Consider the following 20,042-nt stretch of genomic DNA (forward strand, 5'->3'; position numbering starts at 1 on the left):
AGTACACACAGACCCAGGGGAAAACTCCAAGACTGAAAATCTGCCTCCTTAAAGCAGAAGGCAGAGAGAGACCAAAAAAAAGTGATGGGCAACTCTAGTCTGGCAACTAAGGATTTATTAAGGGAGACTTCCACAGGAGTCATGTCTTAGGTGGCTGTAAGGTGAAGTGGGTATACTCTGTGCCACTTGGCAGGCACCAAAGAGTTATATGTGGAGGGGAGCGAGGCATACACCCAGGTACTAGTACGCGAACATGACCACATATGGTAAATTACATGCTTGACCAGGTCAGGACAGTGGCCTGCTCCAGGAATCAGCATATCGAAGGATGCTTTTTTGTCAGGATGAACTTTGATTACAACAGTCCCTGAGAGAGGTTGGTGGTAAGCAATCTCCATTCTCACCGGGGTCCACCTCACAGGACAGAGAGTGGTCACAGAATAGTCAGTCGCAAAACAGTCTCTCTTCCCCATATATAAACTATTAAAATTCTTCAAGATTCTCATTTTTACCATTAATGCCAGCATCCTTCCCTATTATACTCCTGATAAAAACTACTGATAGCTAGCAAAAATGGCTACTTTGAGTAATTTCCTATTCATCCGCCCCAAATACTAAGGAACAGTGACCTGAAATTATAAATTAACCAAGAAGTAAAAAGAAGAGGCATTAGCTCTGCCTTAGGCTGTTGGTTAAGTAGGTGATCAGCTTTTAAGCAATCTAAAGTTAACAAGTTCCTTGGCAGGTTATGAGCAGGCCCCAGGAAACAGGAAGGTAAGTGTCGAAATCAGTTTTATTCTGGCTTTGTTAGTTTTGGAAATGAAATCAGGAAACTTTAAAAAAAAAAAAATGAAAACCTAAAATATAATCACTGAGATATTTAAGCTAAATGTCATTTTTTATGTAATTTCATAATTTTCCACAAAATTACACATACAGTCTGTTTTCCTGCCTGAAATAATTACGTTTTCTCCTGAGAACATGAAACCCCTGAAGAACGATTGTTCCATACCCATACCACTATTAAAAGAGTTACTGTGTTTACTTTCTTATCTTTTTTGAATAGTCATTTTTACTCTGACCTTATTTCATTCAACAAACATTTGTGCACCAGGACACATATATTTTCTGTTTTTATAAAGATTCATATGCTTTTGTTATATATTTTATATGTCTAGAAAGGGTTGATGAACACTGTGTATTAAAACACTCCTTTCCCAAATCTAATGTGCATGTGAAGCACCTAGAGAGCTTGTTATGTTAAAGCACAGATTTCCTGGTGACATTGTGACCATTGGTCCAGGACCACTGTCTAAAAAGTATTTAAATGCCAGAAGTGACAAATTCCATGCACTGTAGTGATGTGTTTATGATTATACTTATCATTAATCCCATGTACTCGTATACATTTTACAAATAACAAATATCAAATTGTGTTTTGTTTGCCTCTTTTATCTAATGATGTGGATTCCTTTTATTATAAGGAACATTTTTGCTTTAATACAGGTTTTAAAATAATGGAAAGTCATTCTCTTTTTCCATTTTTGTCTCTCTCTCTCACTATACACACATACACACACACACCTTCCTCATATTTCCAGATTGTAAGGACAACAGAAAATTGGAGATGCTATTACCCATGTCCCCTTTGATAAACCTAGTTACTTAAACGAATGCTATTATCGAAAGACTTTAAAAGTATTTTCTATAAGTAACGTGCGATAAAAGTGAATAAACTATAAATAATGCTTTTCAGCGATGAAAGAAAAAGTGGTGGTTGGTCATTTAGTGAAGATTCACTTTATATATTAAAATCTTGATTTTAATATTTCTAAGGCAGGAAGGAAAATAGTAAATTCATCGTTAATTTTCAAATATCATATTATTCACTTTTAAAAATAATTTCTCTTTCTTTCTGTCTTTCATTCTTTCTCCTGAAGCTAAGTACTATATTTTTGGCATGTAGGTCTAAAAAAATATAAAACTACTTTCTCAAGTGCTATCAGTATCTCTGTCATGGGTTTTATTATCTGCAGAAGTTTCTTAGGTTAAATTCTGTCATGCAAATTTTTCTAAAATAAATTTCTTATTCTAAAAAAAGGTGAGTGGCCTTCTCACCATATATTCCCAGCATTCTTAAGATAAACTATTTTTGGCTTTGTCCCTTTGCGACATCTTTAATTAAAATGCTGAATTTCCTATTCCAAGTGACATAAGTTTTCAGCTTAAATATCTGAATAACTAATGTTACATAAAGCTTTGCAATTCTCATACCGCTTTTACAATGTCTGTTTGATCTTCATGAAGACCTAAATTTTAAATTATAACTCTACCAATTGAGAAATACTTGTTTTTTCTCAAGCAAATGAATTTGTCCCATTTACATTGCTCAAGTTCATGCTAGATGAGAGTTCTTACATTATATGCTAGAAATTACATGAACAAAGTAGTCCCTGACTTCCTGAATTTCAGAGTGTTGAAGAAAACCAAGAATCACTGTCAACGTGTCAATGGCTAAAGGCTCATAGAGTTGATGAGAAGTAGTAGGATGGCAGTGAAAAGGCACCTAACTCATAGCTGAAACTAATTTGGAGGAGAAAGGCAAGGCTCTCCAGGGACACAAATATTTTACCAGAGATGATGAAGAAATTGGCATAGAAGAGGAGAAATGTATTTTAATCCAAGAGAACACTACATGCGTTGGAGGATGTCTTCCTTTTTTAGTTACTTTTATTGATATATATTCTTATTTGGCATTTCTGGGAGATCCTAACAAACACTTTGTAGTCTCTCAATTTTAATTAACTCTTCTCATTCTTTCTTAGAGGAAAAAAAAATCTCTCTCTCCCTCATTCCTCAAAAAAAGAGTTACTTCCTTTTAAAATTAGACTTTTTACTAAACAAAAGCTGATTTTTTTTTTTTTCCAAACTTTTTAATGCTTTGCCTCCTAAGTTGCCCTGTGTGGTTGTTTCTGTCCCTTCTTTATTATTTATTCCCAAATACTAGAAATTTGGTCTTGCATCAAGTATGTATTACTAAATTAGGGTCTTCTAAGAATTCAACTTTGATCATTTTGTCTGATTTTCAGTGGATAGTACATCTAGTAAGTTTTAGCTATCATTTAGTGTCCTTGTTTCACAAGAACTGTCGTTAACAAGTGTTTTAGTTGTGTGGCTTCTTTCAGCCTCTGGGGGGCAGTAAAACACAGGAATGAGCTCTGACTCTTCAGAAAGAAACAGCCAAACTGCAGTCTAAATCAGCTTTCCAACATGTACATTGTATCATATACAATTCATTAAGATAAGGAGAAAAAATAGACTATCTCTTTATATGTTAGCCACATTAATTTTTTTTTTTCATTTTATGACATTACTAGCAATAGGTCTATAGAACATATAATTTATAAACCAAAAAGTTGTCTGATGGGGAAGCAATTGGGGAATTAGTGATGTAAATCAAAAGAATCTTCAAGATCTTGTAAAGAGATCTCAATTATGTAAAAGAGACTTAAATTCTGTGTTTAAGCTAATTAGTATTCTTGGAAAATCTCTGTAAAGAAGACTTGCACTGTTACAAGTCACTTCCTTAGGCTGTAAACTGCCTGCTCCTCATCTCTACAAAAATTGAGCTTCGAAGGCAAGTGGGTGGGGAAGTTGTTTCATCATTGTGAGTGCAGAATATGGAGCTGTAAACAGAAGAGGCTAGAAGCTAAGAGTAATTCTGCAGGACTCCTGATTAAACCTTTTCTGTCCAGTCCTTATAAATGAATAAATCCAGACTTCCTCTTTCCTTTGCAAAATGTAGTATATTGAATGATAAAAAGAAATAAAAAACGTGTTTTCTAATACCAATCGTGTGCATTTTTAACCATTTCAATCTCTCCGTTAATCCAAGAGCCAATTATTAATTTTTTTTTAAAAAAAGGTTGTGTTATAAAAAAGTCAGTGATGTTTGAAATGAAAACTATCAAATCATTTCTCTCATTTTCCTAAGTTAAAATTATATTTTAACTGCAAATACATCAGTAGAGTGATTTATCAGCATTTGTAATGGATTGGGTAGGCATTGGGGACAGTAATAAATTCGTTTTATTGGTTTTGCATCTCTTATTTCCTACTCCAAAATCCCAAAAGATAACCCATTAGAACACTGGCTATGGATGCTATTATTCATATTTCCCTTCCTATTCTTAACATTAAATAGTCTAAGTTAGTGGTAACTTAATGGTATCAAGGCATATTTGCAGAATTTAGAGTTTTAGGTAATCAATAGTTAATTGATAATACTTTTTGTTAGACACCTATAAGAAATCTATCTAATATGTCTCTGTTTTTCTCTTAATGGACTACAAGAGAAACATTACTCTTGCAATTTAAAATACGATGCCGTAGGGAACTAAGTTAGTGATTTAGCAACAGAGTTAAGTGTAGAACTTCGGGTTTTGTGTGCATTGATTCCATATACCCAGGAAGCTCATTTTTATATCTAATTGTTAATATCATTATTGCATCCTATCTACATTTTTTTTCATTTGCCCTTCTTTTTTCCTAAAATTGTAAATCCTCTTAAACGTCCAGTCATCTGAGGTTGCTGCTTAATCAAGATGTGTTTGAAGTTGGCAGGACACAGAGTGTTCTGAAATGCTGGAATTGCTGATTCATTTGCAAAATTACAAAACAACCTAGTTTCCTACCGGAAAAGTAGGACTGTAAGAGATTTGTAAGTCCCAGTGTGACTTGCATATACACTTGCATTATTTCATGCCTGATGAGCTGTATATCATCATCACTATTTACCAAGCTAACTGCTAAAATATGCCACTGCTCTATATGGAAATGAGCTTGGGTCCTAGCTTCTGATAAGTTTCAGGTATGAATTTCTTTTATAACAGAGCTTTTAGTGTTAAAAGTGATTGCTTTCTATTAAACTCTAAGAAATGGAATTGCCTTAAAACATCACATTTATGTAGTAACTTTAAAATCTTTGACTTGAAATTGTAGCCGATGTGCTGAGTGAAGAAGCAATTTTGAAATGGTACAAAGAAGCACACGTGGCCAAAGGCAAAAGTGTTTTTCTTGACCAGATGAAGAAATTTGTTGAGTGGTTACAAAATGCAGAAGAAGGTACGATTTCATTTAACAACTTTGGTGGCCATTTAGCAAATGCTTTCTCATCATAATTCAAGATATCTACATCTTTCACAGATTTTTCTTGCTTTCCAAAAACTAAAGTTCTTGAAGTGTCTTCCATATCATTTTGCCTACATCTTAGCCTTTCTCTCTGAAACCAAGGCAATGAAAATGTCTACATGGCAAAAAGAAAAAAAAAAAGCGGGGGGGGAACTCTCTTAAATTATCCACCCTAATGGAGAACTAAAAGAAAGAAATAATTAGCAGATCTAAAAGTGGGGAAAATATATATTTGCCTTAATCACACTTGGGATTATATCGATTTTCATAAGCACCGTTAATAGTTAACTTATATTAAAATGGCAACACAAAGCGGAAGAATAATGATGAGAGTGAATGCAACTAAGAATGAAAAGTTTATTTTAGGTGATTCAAAGAATAAAATAGTGTTTTCTCTAAAAGTATTAATGAGCATGTTGCACTTTTAGAAAGGCAATAGTTATTTCAAAGCAAAGAGAGCTAAAGTTTGCTATCTTCCCCTGTCTGTGACTATCTTACCTGGTAAAGGATGCCCAGGACAAAAATATCTTTTGGGTGGCAGAGGCGGGGAGTGGATTAGAAACTCTTTCATGACCTTTAAGGGAAAAAAAAAAAAACAATTAAAAATCTTGCTTTCTTTCTTCTCTCCTAGAATCCGAATCGGAAGGTGAGGAAAATTAGATGACTCGAGAAGCACAATACCTAGGGTTACTACACAATACTTTGATTGGGAATGCTGAACCATTCGAGAAGAGAAACTTGGCTTCTGTTTTCACAAAGGATTAAAAATAGGATAGGGTTCCCTTGTGCAGAAGGGGAAAAGTGGTTTTGTTTTCATTTTGTTTTTAAATGGAGCCCTGAGGCATCAGCTATTACACTTGGGACTCTACCTCTCACTCACTGTATGCTAACTTAAAGCCATTCAACAAGGAGTCAAGTAGGAATCTGAAAGTAAATACTCAACGGACTCCTCTTTTTTAGCTGTATTTTTCAGGTACTGTGTGGTGAATGCCCCACTGGTGTCTATTACAGGGCCACTTTGGTAGTTGTGTATCTGCTCGTGTATGTGATTTGACAAACCAGTTTTTTTAAATAAATGGCTTTATAAAAATCTGGGTCTATATTCTCATAGTTTTTATTTCTTCCTACACAGATGACATTTCAGCATTATGCTTTATGATTTTTCCCCATCCAAATTCTGAATCACTACTTTTTTTGTCATCTGTGAAAACAACGCTGCTCCTTTAAGCTTCATAAGTAATAAATTTCAGTTATCTTCATAGTGAAATAGAAACTGACACAAAATTACATGTGCATTTGCCCTAATACCATGAAGTGATATTATTAAGAATAATTATTAGATATGCAAATACATAGTTCCACACTTCTCATGTTTTCCTCAGCTCTATTTCCTCCCTATTTAGAGAAGAGAGACTATTTGTGTATGTAAATAGATCTTTGTTTATATTTATTTACATCTAGGTGATTTTATTCTTTAAATTATCCTATTCTCAATAGTAGCAATGTCAAACATATTACTGTTCGGGAAAGCTCATAGTTTTATTACACGTCTTCCTTACTCTTGAAAAATGTAAGGACTGCCCTGTTGCAATGGTAATCTCCAAGACAAACTATCTAAGTAAGAGTTAGGGGGGAAAAAGGAGATACATCGGAAACTGTGTTCACAAAGATATGATGTTTTCTAGTTTCTTATTTGTCTTCAGCAGAAAAAAGGAAAATTTTCCCTACGACTTGACCACATACCTAAATCTTTAACATGATGGATTTCTTCCATTTTTTAAATACTAAGTCTTTGAGAAATGCCTTTCTTCCTGTGCAGTAAGAGCACTGCTGAGTCCTCTGTCCCAACAATGGACAGAGAAATATCAATGTGAATATATTTTTGAAAACTTATAGGTGAGAATGTCCATTTCATTCCACAGAAAATAAGGACAGACAACTGTGACCAAGCATGGTTGGAAGCCATAGAATAAAGAGCTTTATGGGACCTCGAAGTGCTTGGCATACCCCTGGATGTGTTTATACATTCTTTCCTAAAATGTGTCTGCTCTGTGTTGCTCCTGTTTCATACTGATTTTCCTTTCAGTTTGACCTTTGACAATTGCTCTTCTCCTATCTTATAAAAGAGCTCACTCATTCATCCCTACATGGTACACTGTCCTTGAAATGAAAACCACATGGTACCAAAGAAAGGGGCACTTCTAGGATGCGTTGCTCTTACAGGATAGTCCGTTGAGAGGAGAGCAAGAAAATGAAAGAAGAGATGTCTGATTTCTTCCAGGCCATCAATTCAAGGCAGGTCTCCATTACCTATATACCCTTCCTCTTATCTTAAAAATTAGAATTATAAAGTTAAGTTGGTAGTCACATCATAGAGTGTATATTAACATATTTGTTTGAATTGAAAAAATTAGAAATTTTAATTTAAAAATAAATTTGGCCAACTGCATAGACAAGTGCTGACTGCTAATGAGGATATGTGTAGACATATTTCATGAATAAGTAAAATCTGCATCTCTAATATTTTGACAGAAATACATTTAAAGGTAAAATACTGAAAATTACATTCAATTTGAGATAAGAAGTTATATCTACTTTTATGTTTTATATTTATATTTAGTTTTAGATGCCAATATATTAAGAGGGTTTTTCCCCCCCTTCATTTTAGAGGATTATGAGTAAAAAGTATGCAGGTCACTTTATTAGAGGGTATTTGACTTTGCCCCACTATTTTTAAGATGATCAAATGGACCTGGAAAAAACACAGAATTGTCCAAGGTTGTAGAGTTAGTGACCAAGGTGGAACTAAATTTCCCATCTTTAGAGTCACACCTATGCTTTTTTTTCTATATTCTGCTGTCAAATTGTTTATGATGAGAATCTAAGTTTCTACAGTTTAAGTAAAGGTGTTTTTAAAACTTACACTTCTATTGAGTAAACAGCTGGAAAAGCTATTTTCTAACCTATAAACTAGAGAAATTATAGAATACTAAATATTTAACATTTTCTAACAGAATATTTTTTTCCCAAACAGAACTTGAGATAGTGATTTTAAGGTAAGCAGGCCTAAGGGTAGGAGTTGAAGGAGTTTGAAAAGCAAGGACTTAAATAAATTCTCAAACCAAAGCCTTTTCTTTCTCTGAAAGACAAGTGTCTCTGTTTTCTTCTTAAAAATAAAACCTGTCTCAATTTAGCAGATTTAAACAACAAACATCTATTAAGTAGTGGTTTCTGTGGGTCAGGAATTCAGGAGCAGTTTAGCAAGGTGGTTTTGGCTCAAGGCCTCTTGTGAGGTTGCAGTCAAGCTGTTGGCTGGGATCGCAGTCATCCGAAGGCTGTAGGATCTGCTTTCGTGCTGACAGTGGTGATTGGTGGGTCTCAGTTCCTGATGACTTTTAGCCAGAGACCTCAGTTTCTCACCACAGGGTCCTCTACTTATGCTGCTTGAGTGTCTTCATGACCTAACAGGTGGCTTTCTCCAGAATAAGTGGTCTTGAGAGAGGAAGCCCAAGAATTAAGCTGTCTTTAAGTAACCTTATATTGGAAGTGATATAAAATTCCTTTGCCACATTCTCTAGGTTACACTAACCAATCCTGGTACAATGTAGATGAGGACTGCATGAGGTGTGAATACTAGGAGATGGGGATAATTGAGGGCCATCTCAGGAGGCTGGCTACCACAGTAGTATATATATATATACATACTAAAATAGTTTCTGGAGAGATTTAAAATCTTCACCTAATGTTTAGACAATGAGACCCTAGAAGAAAATCTAGGGGGAAACTTTACAATGTTGGCATGAGAAAAGTATGACACAAAAGCAAAAAAAAAAATTCTGATTTTATAAAAAGTTAAATTTTTTCCTTATTGAAAGATACATACATGAATGATAAAGATCAAATGCACGTGGAATCAGTAGAGCTTTAACAGATTAAGAGAAAATATTTTGCTAAAAATAACAGAATTAACCATACAATATAAAGAGCATATAAATCAATAAAAAAATTAAAAAATGCAAAAAATCAAAGAGTCCATTTAAATGGGCAATTAATATGGAAAAATGCTCAACTTGTTAATCGGAGATATGTGAAGCAATGAGATAAAACTCATCGTGTTAAGGGAAAGAATGCTAACACCAATAATCAATGGTAGTGTGGGAAAAAAATGACTTTTGTACATGGTCTTCAAATGGTCTTCAAAAATGACTTTTGTACATGGTCATCAATAAAAAAATTAAAAAATGCAAAAAATCAAAGTCCATTTAAAATGACTTTTGTACATGGTCTTCAAATGGTCTTCAAAAATGACTTTTGTACATGGTCATCAATAAATTAAAAAATGCAAAAAATCAAAGAGTCCATTTAAATGGGCAATTAATATGGAAAAATGCTCAACCTGTTAATCGGAGATATGTGAAGCAATGAGATAAAACTCATCGGGTTAAGGGAAAGAATGCTAACACCAATAATCAATGGTAGTGTGGGAAAAAAATGACTCCTTTTGTACATGGTCTTCAGAGTTAAAATTCAGCAATAAATATTAACACTTTAAAATGCATATTCTTTGACTCAGCATTTCCATTTCCGAAATCATTCCACAAGTATAACTACATACATACATGCAATGATCACTATTAATGATAAAACTAGAATGGACTAAGACAACCAGTAAATCTAAAATGTCTATGAAAAGGGGACTAAAATTACGATAAGTCCATATTGGAGAAAGATGTGGACTCAAAAAGATGAACATACTATATCATTAAAGGAAAAATGCAAGTTGAAAAGAATGTATTCTTTCCATTAATGAAAACTGTGTGTATATAATATACACTTGTAAATACACAGTACACCTGTGTAGCCAACAATCAAATGAAGACAGTAAACGTTAGCGGTCACAGAAACCCTCTTCCAACCTCTGCCTCCTAAAGATAAATCATCCTGAGTTCTAACAGCACATTCACTTTCTCTGCGTTTGAAATGGATGCATACGGTCGTTTGTTTATGCTTTCTTTTATTCAACATCCTGACACCTCATTTTGTTGTTCTTTGTGTTTAGTTCCTTTCTGGTACGTGATTAAGTAGGCACAGTTGATCTACCAAAAATAATACCCAGCTCTTTCAGCAAAAACTGTGAAATATGAGAACATTATTTTTTAATGAGCCAAAATGTTGCACTATTCTCTTTAGGCCCAGCGAATAATTCCTAGGCACATATCTGTTTTTCAGAGATAGTTTGAGAACACATGCATTTCTTTATAGATTTCATTTCAAAAAAGAAAATCATTCCCTGCCTCCTCCTCCTTTATAGGGGCAACATAGTTTTTTTTTTTTTTTAATTAAATCATAAATTACTGTGACTTCAACTGTTTGTACTTCCGCCCACATTTTGCTTTAGCTGCTGTGTAAGTGGAGGAGTACAGAGATGCACTTAGAATTGGTTGGCTTGAGCTTGGAGGCACCGTCCTGCCATTAATTAGCTGTTTACCTAATTGGCATGTACTTACTTTGCTTAATTGTAAAATAAGGGCCTGGACAAGATCAGACTTCACAGTTCACAGCACCCAGTTAGTTATAGGCAAGACTATTTTCACCATATTCTCAGTTGTCTGTGACCTAAGAAGGGTAAAATATAATTAGGCTAGATTGCTGGTTCTCAAACCTCAGCATGCATCCAGATCACCCAAAGCATTTAAAAATGATTGTTGGTTGAAACTCCCTACTGAGTTTCTACCTCAGTGGGTCTGGGGCGAGGTCTGAGGACAAGTTCCCTGAGACATGGCTGATCCTCCTGCACTACACATAGCCACTGGGCCAGATAAATACTAAGGTCCATTCCTATGCAGACTTTTCTGCAGTCCATTATGTCTTCAGAAAAGGAGGTGGGTTGTGTGTTTCTCATATGTGTATCTTTGATTGCCATTCAGCGCAATGCATTGCTTGGCAAGAACTGGTGTTCGGTAAATGAATGAAAAATGAACGAATGCGCATTAAGAAGTCCTTTTAAAGGGTCGATCATAAATTCACCTAATATGTTCCTATACCTTCTTTAAAGTTCAGCATTAGGACCACAGCCTGATTGCTACTTAGTAAGAATTTAGATTACTGCTCTAAATAGAAATGCATCAAATTGATTGTGTCATTCTCTGAAACAGAGCCAATAAAGTGTGGGCCAATAATTTATAAAATGATCCTAATGCCATCCTGTGTTTGTTTCTAAAAGAGGCAAAAATAATTTTCTCATAAAGACAGCCCAGTAGGGCTCTGTAACAGCAAATTGTGAGTGTTGATCACACAGTGTTGACCCACTGTAATCCCTTTAGCCACACCCCTCCCCCATACACATGCCACCCACCCTCTTCCATCCTAGAACAAGTCTAAGAAAGGTAAAATATCCCGGGGCTAGGTCAGTCTTTCTCAAACTTTGCTGTGATTGGAATTGCTTGGAGGGCTTAGGAATAGTAAATTGTTGACAATAGCTCCAGAGTTTCTGACTCAGCAGGTCTCACTGGGGTGGGACATGAGGTTTTGCATTTCCCAGGTCCAGTTGCTGCTGGTCTAGTGACCACACATTGAGAGCCACTGGGATCTACTAAGATCCCTTAGTAACAGGTACGTTGAAGCAACCCAGCTCCACAAACTGGACCTTGATTTAGACTAGCTTAAAAGCTATTGATGCATTCATTGGAAATGGAATACCTAAAAAAAGAGAAAAAAAGCCATTGAATTTCTATAATTTCTTCCCTAGCTTTCTCAAACTCCTATCTCTGAAATCCTAAAGTATTCTTAATAGGTGCAAGGGGGGTTGAAAGATCTCAATTCAGACAGTCTTGACTATTTAAAATGGAAAAAAATCCTTTGAATAAATCCTGGAACCTTTCTCAACATTCTCTTCCCCCTTTAAAAGGAAAACCCAATGGTTTTCCAAGTGTAGACCCCAGACCAGCCACGTCAGCATCACCTGGGAGCTAGCTGGAAACACAAATTGTCAGGATCCACCACGGAGCTCCTAAATAGAAGCTCTGGGGGTAGAACCAGCAATCTATTTTAACAAGCTTCTGAGTGATTGTGATGCATGCTCAGGTTTAGGAACCACTGGCTTAAACTTTACCTTTCAGACTGTCTTGGAACAATCCCTGAAATGACATAAGGATTGGAGGACAATTAGAACAGAGGCAAGACCAGGCTTTGGGGGCAGTGAGATGGTAGATCTCACTTTTTTTGGAAGCTGATCAGAAACTGGACAATATCTCTGGGGCAAGATGGCATGGCACTCCTCTATCGTTTTTGCCTGAAATAAGGATAGATGATGTCGATGCCCTTGTAGCTACATGACCCAGCTATAGAAGGAGCCGGTGTATAATAATAACTCCTTCAAGTGTGTGGGAACACCTTCCAAAAAGTCTTCTCCTAAAAGCTGGTTTTCCTCAATTTTTTATCTTCGTATTTAACAATGAAATGAAAATATATTTGAGGGTTTTTTTCCCTCCTTTCCAGCATGCTCATCAAGCACAGCAGCAGGTATCTGTGGCAGTGAGCGGCAGCTTTTCTAAATACAATGGAATCTAGAATACGAGCATTCTCAACATATCTCAAAATAAACTTCTGGCTGATAGAGAAGAAGAGAGAGACAACAGAGGAGTGAAAAATTAATTTTATGTACATGTATATAGGAGTCTAGGAGGGTTTCATTTAGTCTAACTAGCTTGTAACAAAAGATTTCAAAAGTCTGACGTAGCATTAGTGCTGGGGATAAAACAGCAGATGAAATATCTGATCATTTATCTTTTATGGCAAACCATGCAGCTTTTCCATGGCCTTTTGAAAAGCTGCTTACTTCAGCCATGTGTCCTCTACACTTTTGTTCACATCAAAGCCTGTTTTACATCATAGCATGTAAAATGATAAGTGACTTCTGATATATTATGAACAATGACAACTCATGGATTATAAGTACCTTTTTTGAATTTCCAGGTATTCAAATTTTTCTAATATATTTTTTCCTAGTTTAATTTCTTTGTGGTCAGATAACATACATAGCATGATTTCAAAGCTTTTAAGTTTATTGAGACTGATTTTATAGCAGCATATGATCTTTCCTGATGAATGTACTGTGTGTGCTTGAAAATAATGTGTATTCTGCAGTTGTTGGGCAGAGTGTTGTATAAACATCAGTGAGGTCATGATGATTGGTAGTGTTCAGAGATTCTGTCTTTAATGATTTTTTTTTTTTTTTTTTGCTCAGGAGTTGTGTCATTTGCTGAGAAAGGGGTATTAAAATCTTCAACTCAGATTATAGAATGTCCACTTCGCTATTTAATGTGACCTATTTTGCTTCATGTTTCTGGAAGCTCTGTTATTAGATGCATACACATTTATGATAGTTATGTCTTTCTCATGAATTGGCCAATTTTTCATTATGAAATACCTTTCTTTGTCTTAAAGTTTACTTTATCTGGTAGGATAGCCGCTTCACCCTTTTTAGGCATACTGGTTGTGTGGCCTATTATTTTTTATCCACGTACTTTCAACCTGTAAAGTATGACTCCTGAATAGAGCACATAACTGAGTCTTGCTTTTTTAAAAAAAAATCCTGATAATCTCTGCTTTTTAAATGATGTGTTTGGTCATTATTGATGTAGTTGGATTTAAGTCTACAATTTTACAATTTTTTTTACTTGTCTCTCTGTTTATTTCTCTGTCTCTCCTGCCCTTTTTTTTTAATTAATGGAATGTTTTTTAGAATTCCATTTTATTTAATTCCTTCTGTTCTTTATCATGTGTACCTCTGTTCTTTATTTTTTTATTAAGGTATAGTTGGCATTATATCATGTGTAAAGCTCAATGATTCAATATTTGTATATATTACAAAATGATCATGACAATAAGTTTAGTTAACATTTGTCACCATACATAGTTACAGAATTTATTTTATATCTGGTGATATGAACTTTTAAGATCTACTCTCAGCAACTTTCAAATATATAATAAAGTATTATTAACTATAGTCACCATTATGTCCCCAGGACTTATTTATTTTATAACAGGAAATTTGTTTCTTGTGACTCCCTTCACCTATTTTACTGTCTCTTGCTCCCCACCTCTGTCAACCACCAATCTGTTCTAGTTATACCTCTTTATGTTATCTTTTCAGTGGTTGCTCTAGAGATTACGATGGACAATCTTACACTTTCAATCTAGAGATAATATTGTAATACTTTGTATAAAATATAAGGACCCTGTTACTGTATAGGTCTATTTACTCTCTCTCTCTCATCCTTTATATAATAGTTGTCATATATATAATAGTTGTCATATATATAAAGTCAAACATTCCAGGATATGATATTAGTGTTTTTTGTTTTAAACAGTTCTATGCATTGTTTTAAACTAAACATGTTTTATACCTATCCATTTATTACAATTTCTAGTGCTCCTCTTCTCTCCTAAAGATGAGTTTTCTTCTGGTACCATTTCTCTTAATTATGAAACAAAAACAAAGACAAAAATCTGTATTTTTAGAATCTCTAGCGGTGTGGATCTGCTGACAAACTCTTATTGGAAATATCTTTATCTTGCATTTATTAAAGGATATTTTCAGTGGATATAGTGATCTGGGTTTGCAGCTTTATATTTTAGCACTTTAAAGATTTTATTCCACTGTGTTTCATCCTCTACTTTTTCTGATGAGAGGTTAGGAGTGGAGAATTCAAATTATTGTTCTACAACTGCCCCTATGCTTAAAGCTGTATATATACTATATACTTTTTTAAAAGACGTGGGGGTTTGGGGAGACACAGTCACCCAGGGCTCTCCTCTTCCTCTAAGTGTCAACTCCTCCCATTCTTTGCCTTCCCACTAGTTCCTGCCTAATTTTTCGTTACTCTCCAGTACCTTCGGGTAATTCTTTTTCATATTTTCTTTAAAGTTTTTAGTTGTTATCTCTGGAGAGTTTGTCTTATAGAAACTACTCTGCCATTACCAGAAGCAGCACCTGGAACAATGAATTCTTTTAGGAATCTTATTGACCAGCCCATCTTTCTAGCTTGTGGGTACAGCCACACAATCCCCACACCTATTTGTGTTCATGTATGTGTTTATTAGATGTAAGCTTTTTTTTTCAACTCTGCTACATTCATATTAAATCCCGAAAAAAAAAACTATAGCTTCCACATCTGGAGTGCTAACTTTAGGAACAATTTCTCATGTTGTTGTTAATGGCTTAAAGTGGGGTTTATTTAATTTGCCTTAAAAGTCAAGAGAGATCTAAGAGATAACAAAGGAGAGACTGTGTCTGCTGTGAACTTGACATCTGACTCTACCACATTCAAACAATAGTTGACATTCTATACCCTACCAAGATCCTGGTCAGAGATATGTATGAAAGTCAGTTAACTCATGTTCAACTTGTTTGCTCACAGCCTCAAAGAGAAAGCTGTGGTTCCAGAAATCCTCCTTCACCTTAAGTTACTGTCTCTATCAGGTATTAGTTACCTTGGCAACAGCATGGAAAACCTTGATGTTTTATAAAAATCATCGCAGGTTCCATAGGAAAGAATTTCCAATAAGACTTAATCAAGAAGGCAGCTATGCTCACTGCTATAAAAACTTAATCAGGGACTGGAAATTTATGCTGTCGTGGGGAAGAGAGAATTCCTTTAGGTCATAACTTATCACAAAATTAATATTGCACAGTATATGAGCATCAATATCACACAGCGGAGAGCGGGGTAGTTGTCAGGCCTCTGGTGGTTTTGCATTCTTAAAAGCACCCTTAAAACCTATTGTACTTTGTTATGTTCTAGTTGATAGGAAAAACACAAAATTACAAATATTGGCATATTTCCTGGTAGTTTTAGTGTCACCTCTATGGGCAGCTTGTTCAAGCACTTAAAGATAATGAGAATAAACCACTTTAGAAATAGATTGTGAGTTTCATTACATTGCATAACTTATTCAATGATTCAGTGTTTTTATTATAGCATGATATCAAGATATAAGGATACCAAAATCTGTATTAATCAGAGTTCTACCAGAGAAAGAGAACCAGTAAAATATATAGATACACACACACACACACACACACACACACACACACACACACACACACACACGGGGATATTTACACTGTTTTACGTGGAAGCGACATGGAATAAAAAATTGTATTATTATATATAATAATACATATTATATATAATAAATATATTAATATATAATAAAACATATATAATAAAAATATTATTATTATAATCTCATTTTAAAGTGCCACAAATATTATCAAATCAGTTCCTCTTCAGATCAAATGATACCCCCCCAAACTATCAAAGAAATCTCTAAAATGAATATTATAACCTTTTTGTTCTTATTATAGTTTTTGAAGAACTAAATTTGTTTATGTTCAATGTCTGAAGTAACATAGTTTGGGAGACAAATGCATCATATTGGAATTTAAGAGACCATAGTCTCCAAAAATATTTCTTAATTTAAAACTAGTAGACCATAATCTCTCTAGTCTTCAATTTTTATTATTATTTTTTTACTTTTATTAGCATTTATTTGGTGTTAAATTTACTCCCAGGCCATAAGTTTTTGTTTCTTCAATTTCTTCCGGGATTTCTTTTTCTTCTGTGCAAATTCCTCTTCTGGTTTAGGGACAATCTGCTCTTTCTCAGTGAGGATCGTCTCAGTATGGCAGGGGGAGCTTAGGCAGGGGTTCATCACCCACCAGCTCTGTCAGTTCTGTGAGGCATCTCGGGAGCTTTGTTCATCTGGATGTGCTCAGTGAGTGACCAGAGACTCTACATCTAAATCCTCAAGTTCAGCATCACTCTGCATTTTTAAGCATGTGCAGCAACAATTCAGCACTCCTTTTGGGCCACCGACCCTGAGTCCAGCCCCACCATTTGGCCTGGGCACACCTACCAACTCTGCCACTGTAACAATGGAATGGCACACATTACTTCTGTAAAGTGGTATCTTTCAGATGCTTGGTGGCTTTTTGGATATGTGTGCCCTCGAGGGCCTGGGCAGTTTCATGAGTGTTCTTAAAGTGAACACAAAGATTTGAACCTCTTGATTTGCAAGATTTTGTGGGGTTTTCTGGGTCAAGTGAACAGCAAACCATTTTCAGAGGTCACCTCAGGCCGCTTATGTGAAGAGTCTAGTCTTCATTTTTATCTTCTTTTGACTTGAGTTTCTTCTCTTGCAAATCAGGTAGTTAGACATAATGACCTCTAAGAGCACATATCTTTCTTAGTGTCTATGATTTCATAATTCTATAATAGGACCTGAAACTTGGAGTTGCTCCAGACTGCCTTTTGACTTCTTTGAATCCTTTCGGTATGCTCTCAAGAAACCCTGGAAAAAGGGTAGAGAGATAACAAAAAGATTTAAAGATTTACCACAAATCTCAATTTCTGAAATGCTTAATAAAATTCATGAAAGCCACTGATTAGTTTTTCTGCTGCCCTGTGGTTAAAAACAAACATTTAAGTCAAATGTTAATTCCTAAAGTTGTATTAGTTAGATGGAGTCCAAAAGTTTGTCCATTTTTCCCCCCATGTGTATATAAAAAAAGTCATTTTCCACATACAATGACCAACGATGTTTCAAGCAAACAAATGAACTCCCCAGAGGTTTTAATGATTTGTGCACTGTTTTAGATGTGGGGAAAATATTCTTGTTCCTAAAATCATGCTGAAAATAATTATTCTAATAGTGAAAATATTTGCAAGTAACTACATGAATACAGTCAGTGCCTCTGAAGATTGAGCTGCAAATATGTTAGAAATATGTGCATTCAGGAAAGTTACATAGAACCTATGAAAGAATATGCTGCTTCTAAAAAAAAAAAGAAGAAGAAGAAGCCATCTGACAAGAACTGGCCAAATAATGGGATGAAGGTAACTCACATCAGATAGTTACAGCTCAACAGCCCAATTCCCATATGAAATGTCTGTGCCATTGTCGATATCAGAGTCTCTTACTAACATCTCATTTTTGTCCTGGGGACCATTCTTCCTTTTTTGACATACTCTCACAATGGAAATATAAAGAGGAAAGGGAACTCAGGATGTAGAGAATTAAAGTACAGGAAACGGAAGAATTGGGGCTGACTTAATGAACTGCCTGTTCAGAGACTCACTTTTTGTTCATCTCAGGAGTTGGCCTTAGAACACAACAGGGTATTATTTAAAAAAAAAAAAAAAAAGGTGATAGCCCATCCTCCAGGAAATATGGAGTAGCTTTGATAACTCACTGTATGTTTCTGTTTTATCAACTCAGGTAATAAACTTGCATTGTCCAACAGAATAGCCAACTAAGAAATAAATGGCCTGCTAGTGTCTTTGGAAGAAAGCAATTCTTACCACTTTACCACCAATGCTGCATGTATTTGTGTCTGTTTTGGATGAATTGGGTTTTCTTTCTCCTTTTACTTTATAAACAGTGAAGAAGAAATTTAAAAAGTAAAACACATAGTGCTAAAGATCTAATTTTTAAAACTTGATTGGAGTGTTTCGAGGCAATAATAGCCCAGAATTGCAATATATGGAGTGAACTAAATGTAACTTCGGGCCTTGCCTTTTAAAAAATTTGATCTCTTACAGGCCATCTATCAGTAAGATTTTAGCTGAAAATACTGGAGGGCATGAACACGCACGTGCGCGCGTGCACACACACACACACACACACACACACACCAGCTCTGAGGTTATTATCTTGGAAGATAAACAAAGGATAAGATGAAAAAGAAATCACAGAATCCAGCCCAGGAGAATGAAAGTAGACGAGTAATATCCTTAATTTAATGTGGAAGCAGAAGCAAGTCATCAGACAACCTGGGCTCTCAACTAGACAGGGGAAAGGGTAATCAGAAAAAAACCTCAGATCAATATTTAATTAAGGAGAAGAAAAGTATTGCAGTTGAGATACATTTTTCATATCAATTTGGTCTGATAGTTCTATTGTCAAAACAATAAAGGATGAGTATATTCTACTCAAATTTACAGGAAACTCAAAACAGATTAAGCAATGGTAAAGAACAATTAAAACTTACTGAATAGAGTCATTAATTGGGCCTACGGATTGGCATTTCCTTAAATCTTCCTCTAGATTGTCTATCTTATTTAAAATTAATGTATTAATGTGTTATAGTGAACAGCCTTTTAATCTATATCCTAGATAGTTACACGTAGGAGCATTTAGCTGTTTATTGTAAGGCAGCTTAGGCAACACTATTCACCTAGGGTTCTGACCAAGTTCTGGGTCAGCAACTGGAGGCACTGGCTTAAGCTGTGTGAGACTCACAAGCACATAGAAAAGCACCATCACAGGCAACACCGTGTGTGCAGATCCCACAAAAGACAGGAGAGGAAGCTGCTTACAGACCGAACCTTGTGTGAGTTTCCTGTCCGCACTATAACAAATCACAAACATAGTGGCTTAAAACCACACAGATTTACTATCTTACCAGTTCTGGAGGTCAGAGTCTAAAGCAGGTCAGCGGAGCTGTGTTCCTGTGCAGACTTTATGGAAGAATCCAGGGCCTTGCCTTTTTCAGTTTCTGGAGAATTCCTACACCCTTGGCTTATGGCCACTTCTACCTTCGAAGCCTGCAGCATGACCTCTGCTTTTCTGTGCTGCCCGCTGTCTCTCTGTTGTGATTATGTTATGATTCCATTCCACCTGGATAACCTAGGATAATCTCCCCATTTTCAAAATACTCAGTTTAATCACATCTGCAAAATCCTTTGCCATGTAATGTAATGTATTCACAGGTTTGGAGATTAGGACATGGGTATCTTTTTTTTTTTTGGCAGAGGAGGCATTATTCAATAGTCAAAATGCCAATT

General features: G+C 35.4%; 1 protein-coding gene across 1 annotated transcript in view; it reads left to right on the plus strand.

Annotated features, from left to right (window-relative positions):
- Positions 1–6,284, plus strand: part of BZW2 (basic leucine zipper and W2 domains 2) — a 58,749-nt gene extending 52,465 nt beyond the window's left edge. Inside the window, exons 11-12 of the mRNA XM_039862446.1 lie at positions 5,002–5,124; positions 5,822–6,284. Of these exons, the coding sequence (XP_039718380.1) occupies positions 5,002–5,124; positions 5,822–5,850 (152 nt within the window). The 3' untranslated portion in view covers positions 5,851–6,284. The remainder of the gene's footprint in view (positions 1–5,001; positions 5,125–5,821) is intronic.
- Positions 6,285–20,042: the final 13,758 nt, after the last annotated feature.

The sequence above is a fragment of the Pteropus medius genome, unplaced genomic scaffold (genome assembly GCF_902729225.1).
Source record: "Pteropus medius unplaced genomic scaffold, Ma_sr-lr_union100, whole genome shotgun sequence".
In the NCBI taxonomy this organism is placed as follows: domain Eukaryota; kingdom Metazoa; phylum Chordata; class Mammalia; order Chiroptera; family Pteropodidae; genus Pteropus; species Pteropus medius.